At 66.7% G+C, this 20842-nt stretch overlaps 3 protein-coding genes across 3 annotated transcripts; 1 reads left to right on the top strand and 2 right to left on the bottom strand.

Moving 5' to 3' along the window:
• Window positions 1-1002: 1002 nt before the first annotated feature.
• On the bottom strand, window positions 1003-19690 carry LOC104312708 (uncharacterized). The gene is made up of 17 exons (XM_069799944.1): window positions 19353-19690; window positions 19094-19174; window positions 18845-18949; window positions 17115-18594; window positions 16141-16760; window positions 14327-14398; window positions 13300-13437; window positions 12270-12548; window positions 12064-12212; window positions 11156-11317; window positions 10933-11015; window positions 10657-10753; window positions 10269-10435; window positions 8836-9004; window positions 6898-7006; window positions 6123-6236; window positions 1003-5758 (listed from the first exon to the last, which is right to left on the bottom strand). Exons 1-17 carry the CDS (start codon window positions 19384-19386, stop codon window positions 3015-3017), a joined length of 6603 nt encoding a protein of 2200 aa, XP_069656045.1. The 5' UTR covers window positions 19387-19690; the 3' UTR covers window positions 1003-3014.
• On the top strand, window positions 12038-14362 carry RARRES2 (retinoic acid receptor responder 2). Its single transcript, XM_069778524.1, has 5 exons — window positions 12038-12496; window positions 13105-13209; window positions 13518-13622; window positions 13719-13857; window positions 14204-14362. Exons 1-4 carry the CDS (start codon window positions 12053-12055, stop codon window positions 13830-13832), a joined length of 768 nt encoding a protein of 255 aa, XP_069634625.1. The 5' UTR covers window positions 12038-12052; the 3' UTR covers window positions 13833-13857; window positions 14204-14362.
• On the bottom strand, window positions 14618-16173 carry LRRC61 (leucine rich repeat containing 61). Its single transcript, XM_069778513.1, has one exon. The coding sequence runs from the start codon at window positions 15862-15864 to the stop codon at window positions 15043-15045; it is 822 nt and encodes a 273-aa protein (XP_069634614.1). The 5' UTR covers window positions 15865-16173; the 3' UTR covers window positions 14618-15042.
• Window positions 19691-20842: the final 1152 nt, after the last annotated feature.

A 20842-nucleotide genomic window follows, 5' to 3' on the forward strand; every position in this document is an offset into this window, starting at 1 on the left:
CGGAGGGCTCTGTGGCCCCCCTGACCCCAGCTGCAGGGCAGGAGGCCCATGCCCACCATGGCGAGGGGGTACGAAGGGCAGTGGCTTGGCTCCCTGTGGCGAGGTCAGGCTCCCAGTGCCTCAGGGGCTTGGCAAGGATGTCCCCAGGCAGCCCGGCCTCGCTGGGGGGGGGCATGGGGAGCAGCCAAGGCCCAGGGGATGCCGTATGGAGAGCTGGGAACCATGACTGCGGGGATCTAAACCTGCCGCAGTCCCAGGGATGGAGGTTTTCCTGCTCACCCCCGAGCTGGCTCATCTGGTGGTGAGAACCAAGCCGAGGACCCAAGCACAAGCCTGGGAGAGGCCGGGAGCAGCCAGGACTTGGATGGGAACAGCCCTCCTGGCCCTAAAAAAGGCTACAAGTCACTGGCTTTGCTGCCAGTCCTGCACGTTTTCCCTGTTCCTTTCAGACATTTTTGCTACAAGATGGAAAAATCAGGAGCATTTTGGCAAGTGCCTTTGCCAGCAGCACGACCATAAATGAAACTGCAACAAAACAAGAGGAGCAAAGCGGACGCAGGGATAAACAACCGGCACGGCAGCTGGGGCTGGCCAGCACCGCGGCTCCTCTGGGACCGCGTCCACGGTGCCCTGCAACGCCGTCCCTGCCGTCATCCTCTGTGAGAGCCTTGGTGCCGCACAACCCCGGGTGCCGCAGCCAGCGGCTGGCCTTGGCACGTGGCACTCACACCAAGCCGCAGCGCGGTGCCGTGCCAACCCGCGGGCGCCAAGATGCCGCCAGCTCAGCAAGGGAAGGAGGCACATGGTCCAGGGATGCGGCTCTAGCCCTGAAGGTCAGGAAGAGCTCGAGACTGAGCCAGAAATTCACCTGCTTTCACCTGAGCCTAAGCTCAGGCCTGGATCTGAGCTTAAGGGAGACCCCCCTGTCCCAGCCTGGCCCCTAGGATGGGCTCGTTCCATGGTATGGCCCCGATGCTTCCCAGGACAGAGGAGCCAGGAGGCTGCTGTGAGAAAGCTTTTATTTTAAATAACCTCAAAAAAATAGAATTGCAAGGACCTGAAATGCTGCTGGAAGGGAGCGGAGGGGAGGAGGGTAGCATGTCTGCCCTGGGGGGGGGGGGGGGGGGCAAGGAGGGGATGGGGGCAGACACCCACCCTGGCCTGCTAGATTTTGGGTGCCGGGACCCCTCTGCCAGGCAGCTCCCACCCAGCTGCTTCATCGGCTCAGGGTGCCTCACCCCAGCTGAAACTCCAGTTGTGACCGTCCCAGCGTCCCCTTGGCTGCCGCCCCGGCCCCTGGCAGATGACAAAGCCTTTCCTTATGCTACCCCCCTAGGATACACCCCCAAAATGCAGGCGAGTAGCCGGGCGCTGGCGGTGAGCAGCACGGCACTGAGCTTGGCTCTGGTAACACCATCCCCTGTGTTTTCAAGGCAGGTCTTTGCCTAACGGTCACAGCCGCAAGGCTCCGCAGCCGAGCACAGTGAGACAGGGTTCCTACACCACAGCTGGGGCATGGCTGCCGGCATGCGGGAGGGGAGCGGTGGGACGACGGCTTCCCTCAGACACAGCAGGCAAGATTCATTTCCCCTTTTGGATAAAATGCCCTTCAAAGCGAGAACAGCTTTCAGGCGCACAGTTCCCGTTTCTAAAGCTCTGCCCCGACATCCCTTCCCCAGGCATGTGGCAAAGCGGCTCTGCAGCTTCGCCTCCCAGTGTCACGGGCTCTGCCACACTCATGGGGAAGCGGAGATGCCAGGCAAGCCCCAGCAAGCAACCGGTGCCCCCCGCTGCTGCCAGCAGCCCCGCAGCAGCTGGGACACCATGCTGGGCAGGGAAATGGGTAGACATCACCACCGCAAGCTACCGCAATGGCTCCGGCAGACTACAACTGCTACTGCTCTCCCGGCATGTCTGGGTTACCTATTCAGAAGTTAATTGAGTACCAGAAAGAGGTGCTAGTCAGAAAGATTATCCACAGAGCAAGTAGAGAAGCACAAGCTACACCCCCCCCCCTTCCCCACCCCACCCCTCACCCTGCATGGCTCCTCCGGGCTCGGAGGAGAGGCTTCTCCCGGGTCCCTTTTGGAAGCAGAGGTGAGCCAAGATGCTTCCAGGCTGTCTTCCCGGCTGTTTCCTGTTTTCACGGTGCTCACCCAGCTCCGCTGCTCTACCCCTGGGGAAGCCACAGGCCAGATCCTGCTGCGTTTGGCTGGGGAGCATCGGCAGGAGGTCACCTCCACGGCAAAAAGGGCCCTGGCACCTCTCCCCAGCTTGCCTTGCCTCCTGCAGCTCACTCCTCCCACCCAGCCAAGCTGTTCCTCCTCTGCCCAGGCTGGTGGGCAGCTGATGGTGGGAGTCTCGGCTCTCCATCCCAAACGTGTCCTTGTGGAACGACATCCAGTCCGGAAGAGAAGGATGGAGGGTTCTGGGAGAAGCTTTTGACCCACAGAGGCCCCTCACTGCCCCACGGCTGTCTCTGGGTCTGTGTGTCACCCACTGAACCTGGAGGCAGGAGCAGGCAGGCATGCCGTTGCTGCGCCTGCTGCACGATGGAAGAGGTTTTTAAGCCAAGGGATCCTGGATCCCGAGCTCCTCCTGCTCCCTACAGCCTGTGCAGCCGCAGCAGGAGCAAACGCTGCGGATCCTGGGTCCTGTCACTGCTCCTGAGCTCCATACCCTCTATAGATTTGGTATGTTCATGAGACAGAAAGCTCACACGGCACATCTGAGTCCACCTCCTGCTTCACCCCATCCGATACCCGCCTGTAGGGTCCTCTGAGTCTCCTGTTCCCAAAACCACCACGTTCCTCCCGAGTCCCCACCACCACCACCATGTCCTGGCAAGCACCACGAGTCCCAGCTTGCGGCCTTCCCTCGGCACTGTCCTCATTTGGTCAGCGATCGGTCCTCAGCGTGAGCCGCCGCTGCTTTAGGTTTGGTGTCTTTTAGTGCAAGGCTGATGAGGTCCAGTCCCTCGCCCCAAGGCAGGTTTTCGGCAGCCTGCGCAGGCATTACAAGCAGCTGGGGCACGGCGAGGGTTTCTCTTCACCGTGCGCTCTCTCAGGCACTCTCAGGACTCGCTTCTCCTCAAAGCTTCTGCCGCAGCCACCATACTTGCACCAGAGCTCCGCTCGGCAGTCGGGCTGGGGCTTCAGGAGCAGCTGCCGCTGGCTCACGCAGTCAGCACAGCAGCACTGCGGTGGCAGGCTCGGCGGCTTCGGGCTCAAGCCTTCCCCCCCCTCGCTGCACTTACAGGGGCACTGCCCTGCGGGTCCCTCCTGCGGGTGGTGGGAGCCGGACACGAGGTGATGGTCTTCCTGCATCAGCTGTAGGAGGATGTCTGCTGCCCCGGAGGGGCTCTCTGGTCTGTTGGGGGGCTGCGTTCCTGGCCGAAGCTCCTCCCGAGCCAGCGATCCATGAGCAGCTCCACGAGAGCAGGGGGGCAGCAGCATGCTGGGGGGGTCAGACCCCTTTCCCAGGGGTGTGCTGCTCCCATCCGACTCCTCTGGGTGCGCTGGGCACGTCCCCTCGCAGCAGGAGGGCGGGATGCCGCCGGTGTGCGTCCTGCGGTGCCGGAGGAGGTGAGCCTTCTGGCTGAAGCCCTTCCCGCACTCGGCGCAGCGAAACGGCCGCTCGCCAGTGTGGGTCCTCTGGTGAACAGCCAGATTCACCTTCTGCCGGAATCGCTTCCCGCACTCGGCGCAGGCATGCGGCCGCTCCCCGGCGTGGCCCTGCCGGTGCAGCTGCAGCTCCCCGTGCTCCTCAAAGGTCTCCCCGCAGAGTGAGCAGGGATAGGGGCTGCCAGGGTGGGTCTGCAGGCCAGGGGCCTGGCCTGGCTCGCTCTGGGGTCTCTCCGCTGCGTGCACTCGCTGGTGGACCCGCAGGGAGAGCTTGCTCTTGAAGCGCTTGGGACACTCCAGGCACGTGAAGGGCTGCCTGCCGGTGTGGGTCTTCTGGTGGGCGATGAGGTTGGGCTTCTGGGCAAAGCGCTTGCCGCACTGGGGGCAGGCAAAGGGGCGTTCCCCCGTGTGCGTGCGGTAGTGGGTCACCAGATTCCCCTTCTGGTTGAAGCGCCGGCCACAGACGCCGCAGGTGAAGGGACGCTCCCCGGTGTGGATGCGCTGGTGGGTCACCAAGTTGGTCTTCAGGCTGAACCTCTTCCCGCAGACATCGCAGCGGTAGGGCCCTCTGCCCCGGTGGTTTTGCCGGTGCTTTACCAAACGCTCGTACTGGGCAAAGCTTCTCCCACACTCGGGGCACACCCAGGCCCTCCCCTCCACCTGCTTCTCCTGGGAAGCTTTGGGGGACAGCTCATCACCGGAGCTTTTGTCATGCTCAGGGCACGGGTAGGACTTCTGCCCGAGGTGGGTCTTCTGGTGGGCCACGAGGGAGAGCCAGAGGCCAAAGCTATTGCCGCACTGGTTACAGATGAAGGGCTTCTCTACCCCGGGGGCCGGGGGAGCTGGGGGGGTCGCATCCCCCAGGACAGGCTGCACCCCCAGGTGCCCCAGGAGGTGTGGGCCGTGGCTGAAGGCTGCCGTGCACCCACCGGGAGCCTCGGCGGCAGGGCTGTGCTGCGGCCGGAGGAGAGTCACCTTCTGGCAAAACCCCTCCCCGCACTGGACGCAGGGGAAGGTCTGCTCACCCAGGGGGGCTTGCTGGTGCGGCAGGAGCGACTCCTTGGGGGGAAAGCTCTTCTCTGTACATGAGTACAGCTCTTGGCCCTCAGTGATCTTCTGAACGGGCAGCGTTGGCATGGGGCTGAAGGGGGCCTCTGGCTCGGGACCACCGGGCTGGAGCAGGGTGGGCGCAGCCCCATAGGGCAGGCCGGTGGCCGGGCTGCGGCCCGGGCAGCGCCGCTGGCGCGGGGCGTGAGTCTTCTGATGGGCTTTGAGGGAGACTTTGTCCTTGAAGCACTTCTGGCACTGCCCGCAGGGATAGGGACGGAGGTCTGTGTGGGTGCTCTGGTGCGTCACCAGGTTGGTTTTCTGGGTGAAGCGCTTGCCGCACTGGGTGCAGGCGAAGGGGCGCTCCCCCGTGTGAACGCGGTAGTGGGTCACCAGATTGGTCTTCTGGTTGAAGCTCCTGCCGCAGAGGAAGCAGGTGAAGGGACGCTCCCCGGTGTGGATCCTCCGGTGGGTGATCAGGTTGGGCTTCTGTCGGAAGCTCTTCCCACACTCGGGGCAGACGAAGGGGGTGTCCTCCTGGTAATTCCTCTGCTGGGATCGCAGCTTCGGCTTGCTGGAAGTGCCGTCCTCCTGCTCACCCCCAGCCAGCGCCTTTTCCCCGGCAGCGTGGATCCGCTGGTGGGCCAGGAGGTTGGCCTTCTGGCTGAAGCTCTTGCCGCATTGGGCACAGGGGAAGGGGCGCTCCCCTGTGTGCACGCGGCGGTGGGTCAGGAGGTTGGGCCGCTGGCTGAAACTCTTCCCGCAGTCCCCGCACCTGTAGGGTTTCTCTCCGGTGTGGATCCTCTCGTGTGTGATGAGGCTTTGCTTCTGACGGAAACCTTTCCCGCACTGGGCGCAGCGGAAAGGGCCGGCGCCAAGCTGCGGCACCCAGCAGGCCACTCGGGTGGACAGCGGGCTGAGGCTGGCGGTGCCATCTCTCTCCATGCCCGCCCGCTCGGGTGCACGCTGCCCACCATGAAACCAGCGGCTGGAACTGCTGGCGGCTGCAGGATACAGCTCCAGGGAGCCGGCAGCTCCCCCGGGTTTCTCCTCGGGCTGTTCGACTTTATTCACTCGACCGGGCTCAACTAGATTTCAAAAAGATTCAAGATATTAATTTCAGAGTCTTTCATACAATCGCAGAACAGCTCAAGTTAGAAGGGACCCATAAGGATCAGCGAGTCTAACTCCCTGCTCCTCACAGGACTACCTAAAACTAAATCATTGCAGTTTATAACACCCTAAAGGAGCAGAACCCTTCCCAGAGCCCACTCCACCCCTGACTCGCCGAGAACAGCACTGGCAGCAGCCACAATAGCAAAAACTTGCCATTAACTGGCCCAAAATGGCTGCAAGCTGCCAAATGGCCTTTTCCCACAAGAGGAACATCCCTCGCCAAGGCCGGTTTCCCACTGCTCCCACAGCCTCCGCTGGGACATGCGGAGCACCTACCCGCACAGGGGCTCACGAGGATCTTGCTCTCCTCCTGCATCTGTTGGCCTTCGGTATATGGCTCCTCCGACTGTTTAATACCGAACAAACCACCGGGCTTGAAAAATCTGTAGCCTGGTTGAAGGAATAAGAGCTGGTCACCATGAACTGTCACACTGCAAAACATGCGTTCGGCATAGACATCGTTACGCTGGAGATGCCTGCGTTAATTCACAAATAAGCTAAAATTAACGAAGCCTGGGGGCATCGCTTTCATCTATTTTAAGCTTCTGCTGCCTGATGTATAATTAAAGATAAAAGGAAATACCAGCACCAGGCTCCCTCCTCCTGGCAAGGCGAAAGGTGGGAAGGAGTGCCAGTCCTTGGAAAACAACTCTTTCCAGAGTCTTTCGCACGCTCAGGTAGCCTTAGATCCTGCGTAATGGTTTTATGATCGGATTTCAAAGGCTACCACAAAAATGCGATTAGTTCCAACCTGAGCCTCCCAAGCAGAAGAGAAATCTCCATCTTTAGCAGAGGAGCTCGGCTGGCAGAGAGGCTGAAGGACCTTCTCCAGGCTGGGGATTCCTTGCAATGGTGCCACATTTGCTTAATTTACATACGATCTGTGCATCACCCACTGCGTCCCCCCACCATGGTCAAGAGCAGTCAGGCGGACTTGGTGTTACCGCAGGACTGACTGTACTCTGGAGAATACACAAGCCCCCGCCCTACACTGGCAAAGCCTGCCCGGCGCAGTGCTGCCTGTCTGCCGCTCACTGTTCTCGGTGGTCACCTGTGCAGGGGTCGGACGGGATCTCCGCGCTGACAGCATCCAGCTCGTGTCCGGCTCTCGGCCCCTCGCTCAGCCTGGGGTAAGGGAGCAAGTTCAGGGCGTGGGCAGGCTGGTCCAGGAGAGAGGAGAAGAGTTTCAGCAGATGGCCATCGCTTTTTGGGGGCTTGTTTCTTTGGGTTTTTTGGCCAGCAGGACTAGGGCAGTGATCGTCTTCCTGTACTCAACACTGGTGAGACCACACCTCAAATACTGTGTTCAGTTTTGGGCCCCTCACTACAGGAAGGACATTGAGGTGCTGAAGCGTGTCCAGAGAAGGGCAACAAAGCTGGTGAAGGGTCTAGAGAACAAGTCTTATGAGGGGCAGCTGGGGGAACTGGGGTTGTTTAGTCTGGAGAAAAGGAGGCTGAGGGGAGACCTTATTGCTCTCTACAACTACCTGAAAGGAGGTTGCAGTGAGGTGGGGGTTGGTCCCTTCTCCCAAGTAACAAGCGATAAGAAGAAACAGCCTCAAGTTGTGTCAGGGGAGGTTTGGATTGGAGATTAGGAAAAAATTTTTCACCGAAAGAGCTGTCAAGCACTGGAACAGGCTGCCCAGGGAAGGGGTTGAGTCACCATCCCTGGGCGTATATTTAAAAGACATGTAGATGTGGCGCTTAGGGACATGGTTTAGTGGTGGATCTGGCAGCGTTAGGTTAATGGCTGGACTCGATGATCCTAACGGTCTTTTCCAACCTCAGTGGTTCTGTGACCGAAAGGACAGGCAGTGGGCTTTCAGATCAGCACCCAACACCCATGGGCCCCCACCAGTGAGATCTGCCCCACAGTGAGGTGTGTGCCTTGCCTGGGGCTGACAGGCACGCCACACTGCTTTAAACACTCAGGCCCTCAGAAAGCCCTTGCACCCCCTTGAACCTGAACTTGAGAGATAACGGGGTCCTGGCTCAGCAGGATCACCACCAAGGCGTTCTCCATGGACTCCAGATCCACAGGAGCACAGCCAGGAGAAATCCTGGACCCCTTTCCCTGCAAAGGGCTGGGAAAAGCTGTTCCGGCACTGGAGGAAGGGCTGATTCTGCCCAGCACTGCTGCCCCTGAGCCCCTGCACACAGCATGTCAAAAGGCAGCTCTAATCCTTCAGGAAAAGAGCAGGAGCAGGGAGGTACAGGCAGAGTGAGTAGGCAGAGGTGTGGGAGGGCAGGGCTCTGGGCAGGCACCAGGGCTCGGAGTGACACCTCCTGCTTTTCCGCCGACTTATTTTGGCACAGGAAAGCTGCTTCTCCTCTGTGCCTCAGTTTCCTTATCAGTGAGAGCATCGCTTGACAGAAACCCTCAGGTGGAGCTCACTAAGGGCTGAAGCCACACGCTCACTACCCCCTCTAATGAGATCCCTTGGTTCCAAGCGGATCTCTCACCTGGGTGTGATCACCCAGCCAGGATCGAGACCAAAGGAGGAAACCTCTTTAAGGAGCCAAAGCAGCTTTTCCCGGGAAGCTCGGCACCCAATCCGCCCATCTTCCCTCCCCAGGATTCCTCTCTTCTTCCCTCAGAACTCCTCCATAGCTTGGCAGGAGCGCAAGGAGAGCAGATGGCAGAAGACACGGAGCCCAGCCTGCGCTCCGGCGGCTGCCGTAACTTTAAGAAGCGCCAATTTAAAAGAAAAAGTCTCGCACAGGGCTAACGCGGCTCCTCGGGTGTCGGTATTTCTAAATGACGAGGAGAAAAGCACCAGAAGACTTCCCAGCCCCTGGGAAAACCCCAACAGGGCCCCCCCCAAAATGTCGCAGCATGAAAGAGGAGCAGGGGTTCCTCCCAACCGCTCCGGCAGCACGCTCTGCTCTGCCACAGAGGAGCACAGTCAGAGCTGGTCCCGCTCTGGCCTTTCCCCCAGGGACGGAGGGGAAGCTGCTGCCTGCCCCCACCCTGCGGCCCTGCACATACCTGGGGTGCTCCCCCTGCAGACATCGCTCCCCTTGGGGCCGCCCGGCGAGGGGAGAGGACATCAGCTCCGGGGAGAGCGTGGGGCGGCGGCTGTCCTTCCCCTCCGCCTTCCGCCACGGTCGCGGGCTCCGATCTTCCCCGACTTCCTCCAAATGGCTGCTGCGGGTCCCTGGGAGAGTGAGAGAGAGGAGCCGGTGAGCGGAGGAAACGGCGCGGCACAGCGAGAGGCAAAGCTGGAGGAGCTCGACCGCCTCGGGAGAAGCTCCGCTGGCGTCTGTATCCCTCCTCCTCCTCCGAGTTATTTTAGGGGAGCGGAAGGCACTGACCCCGGGGTCTGGCCCGGATTCATTCTGTTTACAGCAAAGCTTCCCTGCAGGCAGCGCTACTGGGATTTGTAGTTCACACCGAGAGGCCTGTCACCACACGCCGAGCGCTGCCTGCGGCCGTGGGCATGGGGAACTACAGCTCCCAGCAGCCTGGAAGCCAGCCCCGGCGTGGCCTCACCCTGCCGCAGCGAGCGGGCAACGGCAAAGGCACAGCCCTGCCCGCTCCTGTGCTGTGGGGAAGTGAGGGTTGCCCAGCCCGGCTCTGACCAACCCCCTTGCCAAAACCCGGTCTGAGATCAACCAGCAAAATGCCTTCTTGCTCAATTTTGGTTGGAAAGGAACGCCTCACCCACCTTTTCTGAGGTGCCTGGTCTGTTCCCTCCTCTCCAAGCATCCCGTGCCTTGAGGAGGCAGCTAGCGCAGTGACGATGCTTCAAAGAAGGGCCTGCCCCCCCATGTGCAAGTCTCACATCACCCTTTGAAAGCCCTGGCAGCGATCGGGATGCTTTGACGAACACCTGGGCTCAATTAGAACTATTTTTGGAATCTGGCCGGCGAGAGGAGTGCCGGCTGCGGAGCCGTGCAGCATGGGAGCCGGCTGGGATCCTAACCCTCCCCAGCAGCGTACTGCGTTCAGGGGTTTGGGATCCTCTGGTATGGATGCCCATCAAGGGCCACGTCCCAGGGCGCTGTTACAGCAGCAGGGACGCAGCTCTGCGCCGCGTGAGGCATTGTTAGCCCCTGATCATTAAGTCCCACCAAGCACTGATGATCCTGTGGCTAGCTCAGGCAAGCCGCAAGCAGCCCCACCAGCGCCTTGTCTACATGTTTAACTGAGCCGCATCGTTCCCTGGGGTGTTATGGACACGGCGCAGCCAAGGAGAGGCAGGAACTGTGTGCCGGGGCGGGGCAGGGTGGGGGAATTCTCCGAGGCTCGCCGGAGCAGTGGGCAGAAGGCGGCAGGGGCGCAGGCAGGGCCTGGAGCCTGCGCAGCCTCGTGCCCATGGCACAAACTCGGCCCCTCGGCAGCGAGTGAACCCCACCAAGGGCACCCCAAATGGAAGAGCCAGCTCGGGGGCAGCAGAGGGGGAGAACCCCCATCCAAACCCATGAAAATCCGCCCCCGCCCTGGCCTCAAATCCGTTTACAAGCCGGGAGGCCCCGGGTTGGCGGGCAGCCGCCTGCGGGCAGGCTCCCGTGGCGCAGGCAGGCGAGGAGAGGGGGCCGGGGCTGCGGCGATGGGCGAGAGGCCGCAGAGGCGGGTGGCACGGCGGCTAAAATCCGGAGAGGGGGTCCAGAGCGGCCGGTTGCTGCTGGGTCGTGGGGACAGGGCGGCGGCAGCGGTGTTCTCCGTCGGTTTTCCAGTCCCAGATCCCGTTTCTAACAGCCCTGGGAAATCACGAAGCTTTTCCCGCCTCTCCCTCGAAGGCGAACGTGGCGAGGGCACGGCGATGGCGGGGGTGTGTGTGTGGGGGGGGGCACGGCACGGCGGTACCGGCAGCGTCGCCCACCCCCCGGCGGGGAGCCCTGCGGCCCCGCGGGCACCGGCAGCCAGTGCTGCCCGGCGGCAGGAGGCCGTTACCGCGGCGGGGCTGTCCCCGGGTAACGGTTTTACCGAGGAAAACCCCCCCTTCCCCCCCACTCCCCCCCCAGGTCTCACCGCTCGGGGCCCCTCACCGTGACACCACCCCCCCCAACCCCGGGCCGCTCGTTACCATGGCGACACCCCCCCCCCCAGGCCCCGGAGCCGCCTCCCCCGGGGGAAACTCACGGGCGGAGGATGTCCCGCGACACGATGACGTTAACCGCGGCGGTGACGTAGGAGCGGCGGGAGGAAGCGGCCACGCCCGCCGCCTACGCCAGAGCACTTCCGGGTCAGTGGGGCGTGTCCCGCGGCGGCACCCGTAAAGGAGGGGGCGTGGCGGGAGCGCCCTCTGCCGGCGACGCCGGGCGCGGCACCATCGAGCCGCCTGGCGCGCTGCCAGAGCGCCCACCGGCGCCATCATAGAGTGTCCCGGGGCGGGCCAGAGTGTCGTGTGTGTCCGTTCCCGCCCCCCGCCGTTCCCCGTGTCACCGCCGCCCCAGGCCCCGGCCTTCCTCCTCGTCCTCCTCGTCCTGGCCTCTGCTCGGCGGCCCTTGAGTGGCAGCCGGAGCCACTGTGGAGGCCGTGGGGCAGGCAGTGACCACCGGCCCTTCTCTCTCAGCGTGTGGGGAGCCATGTCCCACACCGAGGCGGGGAGGCGGACGGGGACACCTGGGGCCTCGGCCGCACTTCTGCCATTCGACTTTGTTTTGGGGACATTTGTCCTCCCGACGCTCCCCCAGCACCCACGTCCCGCGCTGGGGGAGGAGGCCTCGCTCCCCAGCCCCCCCCCCCCCGACACCGGCCACACGGGCCTGGTGAACCCGCAGGCTCGGTGGCACTCTGGCGGCCGCTTTCAGGTGCCGCGGGGCATTCAGATCCTCACAGTGGCACGTGGGAAGGGAACGCTGGAGGCACAGAGAGGGTCGGCAGGGCAGGACGGAGCCGTGGGGAGTGACCGTGGGAGTGCAACCCCCCCCCCCCCATGCCCGACGCTGCTGGCTGCCCCCCCAAGACATGGGCTGCCGTTCTTTTGTCTGGTGTGGCTTTTTGCCCCACCACCCCAGCTGGGGGAGAGCCAGCACCCCCGGGGCAGCACCACCTCCCTCCCCGCCACACTGGCTCGCCCCGTGTCAGGGCAGGGCGGGCAGGGGAGAAGCCTTTCAGGGGTCCCTGACAGTGGTGGTGATGGTCAGCTGCCCGGCAAGGGCTGCCGGCACCAAGCCCGAGCAGCTCTTCTGTCCCACGTGGGAGATGCACTCCCCTCCCGGCCCCTCAGCACCCCTTCCCGGGTGGCAGGAGGCTACGGATGAGCCTCACATTTTCCTGGGTTGATGCCGGTATCCCCACCGCCTGTACGCGTGCCGGCCGGCCGCCGGCGGTAGCTGTGTCCGGCCCCTCCTCCCCGTGGCCGTGCCAGAGGGGCCGTGCCGGGGCGGGGGGCCGTGCAAGCAGCCTGCGGGGCCAGCCTGGGGGCGGAAAAAGGGCAGTTCCCAGGAAATCAGTTAATGAAAGACCAAAACCACCAGCGGGTCGATTGGCGAGGCTCTCTGGGGTCAGGCAGCCCCGGCAGCCCCCCACCGCAGGGATGAGGTTCCCACTAGCCCTCTGCCTGGGCTTGGTGGCCCTGGCCACCGCCAGCCAGTCCCCGCTGCAGCGGCGGGTGGTGAAGGAAGTGCTGGAATATTTCCACAGCCGCAGCAACGTGCAGTTCTTCTTCAAGGAGCAGGCAGTGGAAGGGGCTGTCGAGCGGGTGAGCGCCAGGGGCTGTGGGCACCCTTGGCCCCCTGGGAGGGCTGCTGCTGCTGCGGAGAGGGGGGAGATGGCAGCCGAATCCCTGGCCTGGCGTCGGCAGGGCAGGCGGGGAGGGGGTCGGGGTGTCACAGAGGGAAGTGGGTGCCAGGGTGTTCCGGAGGAGGGACGGCTGGGTGCGAGGACGGACCTGCCGACACGGACAGTGTGGGCAGGCTGGTCATCGGGGACTTACGGGCAGGGGCTGGCAGAGCTCAGCTACTCATTAACTGTGACACAGCTGGCCATGGGGCAAGCGGCTGCTGGTGCCTGGCCACCCTGGTGTAGCCAGGAGCACTGACAGCGGTGGCTCAGATGTGCCTGTTCCTCGGGAGGGGCTGGGGGCTGCGGGGACCCTCCAGTTTGGGCCACTCACCCATGTTGGGAGCCACCTTGTAGGGTCCCAGAGAGGTTGTTCTCTGGGACTGGATTTACCCTCGGGGCTGCGAGGGGTTGGGGTCCCTCTGCTCCCCCTCTCCGCACCAACTGCAGCACAGTGCGAGCTCTTGGCCCCATGTCGGCTGCCCTGTCCCCCCCTGCAGCTGACGGGCTGTCCCCCTCTCCCCCCAGGAAGACCCCTCGGGGACATTTGTCCAGCTGCGCGTCAACCTGGTGCAGACGGCCTGTGGGAAGAGGGCACCGCGGCGGCAGAACTGCAGGACCCTGGAGAACCGGGTGAATCGGGGCTGCTGGACAGCGTGTCCCCCTCCCTTGGACCACATCCCATGGGGACATGGCACCTCTGACTCCCCCAGACCCCCCCACCTGCCCCGTCCCTCTGCCACGCTGCCGTGTGTGCCGGGGAGGGCTGGAGGTGACGATAGTTCCTGGCAGTGGCGACGTGGCCGTGCCTGGCGCTGCCCTCCTGCCATGCCATGGCGAGTGGCAGGGACGTCCCCAGGCCTGGCAGGGCGGGGGGCTGGCCAGGACCCGCTGGGGGTCCCTGGGGGGCTGGGCGGTGACATGCTGTGCTCTCTCCCCAGAGGAAGCCAACCTGCCTGGCTTGCTACAAGTTTGACAGCAGTGATGTCCCCAAGGTGCTGGACAAGTACCAGAACTGCGGCCCCAGCCATCACCTGGCGGTGAAGGTGAGCTGTCTCCCAGGCACCAGCACGGGTCCCCACCGGCTGCTGGGACCCTTGTGGTGCCGTGGTGGGTGCCAGCCCGTGTGCTCTGCCCCGCAGGAGATCAAACACCGAGACGAGGCGGAGTGCAGGGCGGTAGAGGAGGCTGGCAAGTCGGTGGATGTGCTTTACCTCCCTGGCATGTACGCCTTCTCCAAGGGGCTGCCAGCCTAGGCAGCCATCCCCACATCCCCACACGGTAGGTGCCGGGGATGGCAGGGTTGGGCGGGGAACACGAAGCCCTCTCCTGCCAGCAGAGCTCTCGCAGAGCTCTGGCATCCCCTGGTGCTGGTGGGATGTGGATGCTTCTCCACTAAGAGTGGAGCCAGACTGGGGTCCCCCTCCAGGTGCTGGGGACTGTCCTTGGCTGGGAGAAATCCCCCCAGGACATCTCCAGCCAGGTCTGCTGCCTCCGGGGCATGCTGACCCTGGGCACAGGGTGACAGGGACAAGGTCACTGGCAGATATGTGTGTGTGTGTGAGTGCACAGGCACGTGCGGGGGGGTTCCTCCCGCAGACAGCCCCTTCCTGTGTCCCCTCTCCAGGCCACCACCTCCACCAGCCGGAGGAGACGGACGCTGCCACGGGGGACTGGCCCGGCCCCCCCCGCTTGCCACCCCCCAGCACTGTGTGACCAAAGGACGGTCCTGGACACGCTCCCTCCCCACCTGCCCCCCAGCTCACCAGTAAACCCCGGCTCTGGCTGCTGCTGTCGCCGCTGTTATTCCCAGCGGGGATCGCTGTGGGTGGGGGGACCCGGGGTGGGCTCAGTCCCATGTCCCTCCAGCTGTGGGAGCTCCATGCCAGCTTCCCCTCCAGCACTGGGTGCGTCACCCCCTGCCCGTTGTCCCCAGCCCAGGAGGAGGGACGGGGATGCGGCGGGTCCAGGCAGAGCAGTGGGTAGAAGCAAGTCCCCCCCCGGCTGCTCGGGGCCCAGGGCGATGCAGCAGAGAGGCATGTCGGAGGATGGCATGCCTTTACTGCACAGCCCCGTGACGTCCTCTGGTCCCCGCAATGTCCCCCAGTCCCCATGTGCAGCCTCCCCAGCCCCACAGTCTCTCCTCTGGGCTGGAAAGCTCAGGGATGGCTCCAAAATCCCTAAGGACATCTCTGCTTCTGCTGCGGCTATGCAGGGGACAGGGAGCCCCAATTCCCCGTCCCAGAGCCCCTGAGGGGTGATGGAGCACCTGGAGTGCCAGCCCCAGCACCCCTGGCCATGTAGGATGCTGCTCTGGCGCAGCGCGGGGCTCGGGCAGCCCCCCAGCCCGCAGGCGAGGCCGGGTTCCTTGCGGCTCCTCTGGCATCCCTCCGGCGAGGGCTGGGCTGGGCTGGTGGTGGCATGTGTGGGGGGGTCTCCTCTTGTGGGACCAGGGGGTCTCGCGGCTCAGAAGACAAAGGAGTTGGGGTCAGGTCGGCCGCTCAGCGTCCGCTCCGCCTGGGCGATGGTGTCGTCGGCGCGGCGGCTCAGCTCCCGGCACTCCTGCAGCACCTCCCCGAACTGCTTGTAGGCCTCCTCCATGATGGAGCTGCGCCGGGGCGGCCGCGGCTCCCAGAAACTCGCCTCCACCCAGGGCTGAGCCGCGCGGGGTGGTTCGGTACCAGTACCGGCGCCGCCGCCGCGTCCCAGCGAGCTGTCGAGATCCCGGCAGAGCTGGTAGAGCTCGCTGCCGCGACCGGACACCCGCTCGCCGTCGATGGCTTTGAGGCCGGGGAACATGTCCGCCAAGGCGGCACGGTAAGCCGGGGCGGCGCAGAGAGGGTTGGCGAGGCGGGCGAGGGGGTCTCGCAGGCGCAGGCTCTCCAGGCGCCGCAGCCCCGTCAGGCAGCGCAGCTGCTGCAGGCTGCTCACCAGGTTACCGGCGACGTTGAGGCTCTGGAGGTTGTGGCAGGAGCCAAGCGGCTCCAGGCTGGCGACGCGGTTGCGGGAGAGGTTGAGGACGGCGAGGGACTTGAGGGCGGCCAGCGGTCCCAGCTGGGCGATGGCGTTGCCGGAGAGGTCCAGCCACTCCAGGTTGGCGCAGTCGCCCAGGCAGCCCAGGTGGGCGATGCCGCGGCCCCGCAGCTTCAGCAGCAGGATGGACTCCAGGGCGAACTCCCCGGTGCTGGCCTTCAGCAGCTGGGGGGTGATCCGCACCCCCTCCTCCTCCTCCTCCTCTTCCTCATCCTCTTCCTCCTCCTCCACCTCGGCCTCCCCGCGTCCCTCCATCCTGGCCGGCGGCCCCCCCGGATCCGCTCGGCTCCTGCGGCTAAGGGAGAGGGGGGGGGAACACCGGCGGGGGGGTTGGGGCCTGCCCCGTGTCCCCCGGGACTGCGGGGGGCCGGAGCCCGGCCAGGGACGATGGAAGCGGGGGGGGCGGGGGGGGGAGGCCCGGCCCGGCCCGGCTCGTCCACAGCTCACCCGTGGGGTGCCCTGGGGGTGCGGGGACACGCGTGGGACCCAAACCCCGTGAGGAGCCCCCCGGTGCCCCCCGCCCGCACTCACCGCACGGCGGCTCCCGGCGGCCACCGCGGCTCCGCCCCCCCCCCCCCCCCCCCCGGTTGCCACGGAGACGAGCGGCCGCCCCGGCCCCCGCCGCCTCCCCCGCCCGACCGGGCGACCGGTCTCCCTTCCTTCCCGCATCCCACGGCAGCCGGACGCCATCACGCCACGACCCCGCTGCCCCTCCGGTATTCCGCAACGGTCGGAGACGCCCCTGGGGGGGCCGCTGCCGCCGCCCGGGCTCCGGCACACGGTGGGGCAGGGACCCACGGCCCCGGTGAGGGGCTCCCACCGGCCGGCAGCGCCGCAGGAGCCCGGTACGGGCACCGGCTGCTTCGCAGTACAGCCAGCGGCCGAGCACGTCCCCGAGCAGCTTCCCGGCGTCGGCCTGGGCCCGGTGGCACCGCGGTTCTGCCAGCCCGCCCAGCCCTTCTCGCCCCAACGGCTCCCGCTCAGCCCCGAGACACCCCCGGGAAAATTGAACAAAAGTCAGTTTATTGGCAGTTTTGGTTTGTTCTGACCGCGGCGGAGCCCCCCCCGGGTGGGTCGGTGCCCCTCTGCCCTGCAGCACCCTGCGCGCAGCCCCGACGACTAGCACCACGGCGCAGAGACCCCCCCCTCTCCTGGGGATGGGATGGGGCTCCCCCAGAACCCCCGACACCTCCCACAGCAGCCCCAGCACAGAGCTTGGCACGGGCCAGCCCTCGCTCCGAGGTTTTTAAGACCATTTCAGAGCCGAGGTTTTTCCACTGGCTGCGTTGCCTCCCGCACCCCTGGAAGCCACTCTCCGTGCCATGTGCCGCGGGAGAACGGCGCTGGAGCTGACCGGCAGCAGGAGGACCCTGCCTGGCCGAGTGGCTGCGGGCAGGGCTGGTGTCCGCAGGCAGGAGCCAGCAGCGAGCCCCGAGGGAGGGTCCCCGGCCCGGGGGAAGGGTGCCGAGGACACGGGCACATCCCGGCGCTCAGCCCCCGGCGCTCAGGGGCAGAGGGCAGCAGGGGCCGGGGCAGCAGGGGCCGGCCAGCTCTGCCGGGGCGCGGCGGTGGCAGTGCCGGCAGTGGCGTGGGTGCGCTCGTGGCGCAGCAGATGTGTTTTGCGGCTGAAGCTCTTGCCGCACTGGGTGCAGATGTAGGGCCGGTGGCCGGTGTGCACCGCCTGGTGCCGCGCCAGGTTGGTCTTGGAGCTGAAGCGCTTGCTGCACTGGGCGCAGGCGTGGGGCCGGGTGCCGGTGTGCACCGCCTGGTGCCGGGCCAGGTGGGACTTTCGGCTGAAGCCCCGGCCGCACTGCTCGCAGACGAAGGGCCGGGCGCCGGCGTGCGCCTTGGCGTGGGCGATGAGGTTGGGCCGGGAGCTGAAGCAGCGGCCGCACTGGGGGCAGGCGAAGGGGCGCTCGCCGGTGTGCACCCGCAGGTGCCGCAGGAGGTGCTGGTTGTGGGCGAAGCCGCGGGCGCAGTGGGGGCAGGCGAAGGGCCGCTCACCGGTGTGGGTGCGCTGATGCGTGGTCAGGTTGGGCTTGTGGCTGAAGGTCTTCTCGCAGTGGGGGCAGGCGTAGGGCTTCAGCCCCATGTGCCCCCGCAGATGCGCCATCAGGTGCCGCTTGTCGCTGAAGCCGCGGCCGCACTCGGCGCAGGCGAAGGGCCGTCCCTCCCGGTGCAGCCGGCGGTGGGACGCCAGGTTCTTCTTCCAGCTGAAGCTCTTCCCGCACTCGGGGCAGGGGAAGGGCTTCTGCTCGGCGGGGACCCCCCCATCCCCGTCCCCGTCCCCTGGCGCCGGCTCGGCGTGCAGTTGCTGGTGCCGGAGGAGATGCTGCTTGTGGGCGAAGCAGCGACCGCAGCGGGCGCAGGGGAAGGGCCGCTCGCCGGTGTGGGTACGCTGGTGCCGTACCAGGTGGGTTTTCTTGCGGAAGCGGCGGCCGCACTCGGGGCAGGGGAAGGGCCGCTCGCCCGTGTGCGTCTTCTGGTGGGACCGCAGGTGGATCTTCTGGCGGAAGCAGCGGCCGCACTGGCTGCAGGGGAAGGGCCGCTCGCCCGTGTGTACCCGCAGGTGCCGGGTCAGGTGCGCCTTCTTCCCGAAGCCCTTCCCACACTGGGCGCAGGCAAAGGGGCGCGGGGGGGCCGGGGTCCCACAGCCCCCGCAGGGCTGGGGCTCGCCCTCGCCCACCGGCAGCCGCAGGCTGAGCCGCGCCTGGAAGCAGCGCTCACAGCCGTCGGCGCCAGCGCCGGCCGGGCTCTGGCCCAGCAGCGGCCAGGGCGGCAGGGCGAAGGCGGGCAGCCCGCCGTAACCCAGCTCCTCCGGGCACGGCTGCTCTGGCTTGCAGGCGCCCGTGCAGCCTGGCACGCCGGTGGCATGGAGGAAGGCGCCGGCTGGGGGCTGCCCCGCCAGCAGGGCTTCGGTGCCAGGGCCGGCTGGCCACTCCTCATACTCCTCCTCCACCTTCACCTTCCTCACCAGCCAGTCCTCTGTGGGGCACACACGGCAGAGCGGTGGGGACGTGCGCTCCCCTCGGCACACGCAGCACCTCTCGGCACGCCCCACGCTAAGGACGGGCGACTCCGGCACCGCCACCGGCAATGAGGACGGAACAACCGTCACCGTGCAGCCCCAGTGTGCCCAGCAGCCAAAGGGCTGTGGCTGGAGCTCCGGGTGCATGGCGGGGCTGTGCCATGCTATCCCGTGGGTTTGCCGCGTGCTGGCAATGCTGGCACGTACCCTCACCTGAGCAGCTGTGCTCCAGGCCCCCCAGCTCCCCCGCAGCTCCCGGCTCCTCTCCATCGCCCTCGGGGATCGCCTCCGCCTTGGGGACTACCAGCCGTGCTGGGGAGACAAAGGGGGCAAAGCCAGGGTACCCCCCAGCTCCGGGATGGCCCCTCACGCTGCGGGGATCCCGGGAGACCCCCGGGAGCAGAGGGAGGGCAGGGGGACAGGCAGGGGGATGGGCAGGACCGCCTTGGCGCCCACCTGAGCCGGCGCAGCCCGGTGCCTCCATCTCCTCCCCCCGCTCTGCCAGCGGGACTGGCTCCGGCTTGGCCATGGGGGAACCTGCACAGCGTGGGATGGGACCAGGCTGAGCCCCCCAAAAGCCCCTACCTGCGCCCCAAAACCTGCCCTGGCGGTGCCTGCCCGCTGCTGGGGACGGGCACCCCCCTGTCTCCCACCGTGCCCAGCCCTGGGGGTGGCAGAAGCGGAGCTGGGACCCCCGGGAGCAGTGGGCACATACCCAGGGCGTGCAGGGCGTCGAAGCTCTCCCTCATGGCACGGGTCCGGTGCACGTCCGGCGTGGGTCTGGTGCTCGGCGGGGCTGGGCTGCTGTGGGTGGGTGGGTGGGCGGGAGAAACAGCGAGGGTCCCCGGGGGGTTCAAGCGGGAAGCCCCCACCCCAGCCCCCCCGCCCTCTGGCCCCAGCTCGGGGGGTGTCAGCGAGGAGGGGGGCAGATGGACGGGGGTTGCTGGGGGTCCCCAGCCAGCCCTCAGCCCCCCCGACCCGGGGACACGTCCCGGGGAGTCACCCACCGCTGGCACCAGCGGGGTGGCCCCTCCGCGGCCCCCCTCTCGCCCCCCCCCGCCCTTCCCGGCCCCCCCACTGTCCCCCTGTGCCCCCCCGCAGCCCCCCGTACCCCCACCCAAGCCCTTCTTGCCCCCTCCCCGTCCCTCAGTCCCCCCCAGACCCTCCCGCTCCGCACTACCCTGCGCTTCCCGGTCCCCCCCCGCCATCCTGTCCCGCCCCCCCGGTCCCCCCCCCCCTTCCTGCCCCGGCACAGCCCTGCCTCTCCCTCCTCCCCCCCGCCCTTCCTGCCCCCCCCCCACAACTGCCCCCCCGTCCCCCCCCTCCCAGCCCCCCGCCCCACGCTCCCGCTCCCCTCGCCGGTCCCCGATCCCGATCCCGGAGCCGATCCCGCACGGACCCCCGTCCCCGCCCTGCCCCGCCCCGCCGCGCCCGTCGCCGTGGCCTCGGGGCGGGGGCCGGTTCTCCCGCCGCCCCCCCTACCTGCTCCGCCGCCGCCGCCGCCGCCGCGGGGCTCCGCCTCACCCGCGGTGGCCGCCGGTCCCCCCGCCCCCGCCGCCCTCCGCCCGTTCCCCCCCCCCCAACCACCTCCCCTCCCCGGCCGCCACCGGCGGACCGGCAGCGCCACCGGGGCCGGTTCCTCCCGCCGGGCTCCGCTGCGAGGTAGCGGGACACCGAGAGATACCGGGAACAGGGGACAGCGGGCACCGGGACTACATCTCCCGGCAGCCCGCCGCGCCGCGCCGCCGTCCGCCCGCCCCCCCGTGCTGTACCGAGCCGTGCCTCCGTGTCGCCCCCCAGCTCCGCCCCCCCTCCGGCCCCGTGCTGTACCGAACCGACCCGCCGCTGCCCCGGAGAACCGGGTCCTGCCCCCCCCCCCGGGGGGGACACGGGCACGGCTTGGGGACGGGGACAGGGCAGAGGGATGGGGGCGTGGGGACGCGGGACGGGGAGAGGGGGACACGGGGGGGACACGGCCGGGGGGCTGGAGGTGGTGTGGGGACACGGGACAGTGACATAGGGATACGGGGGGGGGCACGGCTGGGGGGGTGAAGGTCGTGTGGGAACACGGGGGGGACACGGGACAGTGACATAGGGACATAGGGACACGGGGGCCATGGCTGGGGGGCTGGAGATGGTGTGGGGACACGTGGGGGACATGGGGGACACGGCTGGGGGGCTGGAGGCAGGCAGGGGGACACGGGG

Source organism: Haliaeetus albicilla, chromosome 2, assembly GCF_947461875.1.
Source record: "Haliaeetus albicilla chromosome 2, bHalAlb1.1, whole genome shotgun sequence".
Lineage (NCBI taxonomy): Eukaryota > Metazoa > Chordata > Aves > Accipitriformes > Accipitridae > Haliaeetus > Haliaeetus albicilla.

Excerpts from the sequence above, each read along its gene's own strand:
- RARRES2 (XM_069778524.1), top strand. The coding sequence starts at position 12,053 with ATGAGCCTCACATTTTCCTGGGTTGATGCCGGTATCCCCACCGCCTGT. Across the intron at positions 12,497-13,104 it reads TGGAAGGGGCTGTCGAGCGG|GAAGACCCCTCGGGGACATT; the intron begins GTGAGCGCCAGG and ends CTCTCCCCCCAG. Across the intron at positions 13,623-13,718 it reads GCCATCACCTGGCGGTGAAG|GAGATCAAACACCGAGACGA; the intron begins GTGAGCTGTCTC and ends TCTGCCCCGCAG.
- LRRC61 (XM_069778513.1), bottom strand. The coding sequence starts at position 15,864 with ATGGAGGGACGCGGGGAGGCCGAGGTGGAGGAGGAGGAAGAGGATGAG.
- LOC104312708 (XM_069799944.1), bottom strand. The coding sequence starts at position 19,386 with ATGAGGGAGAGCTTCGACGCCCTGCACGCCCTGG. Across the intron at positions 12,213-12,269 it reads CCTCGCCAATCGACCCGCTG|GCTGGCCCCGCAGGCTGCTT; the intron begins GTGGTTTTGGTC and ends TTCCGCCCCCAG. Across the intron at positions 7,007-8,835 it reads CTGCAGGGGGAGCACCCCAG|CCTGCCCACGCCCTGAACTT; the intron begins GTATGTGCAGGG and ends CTCCTGGACCAG.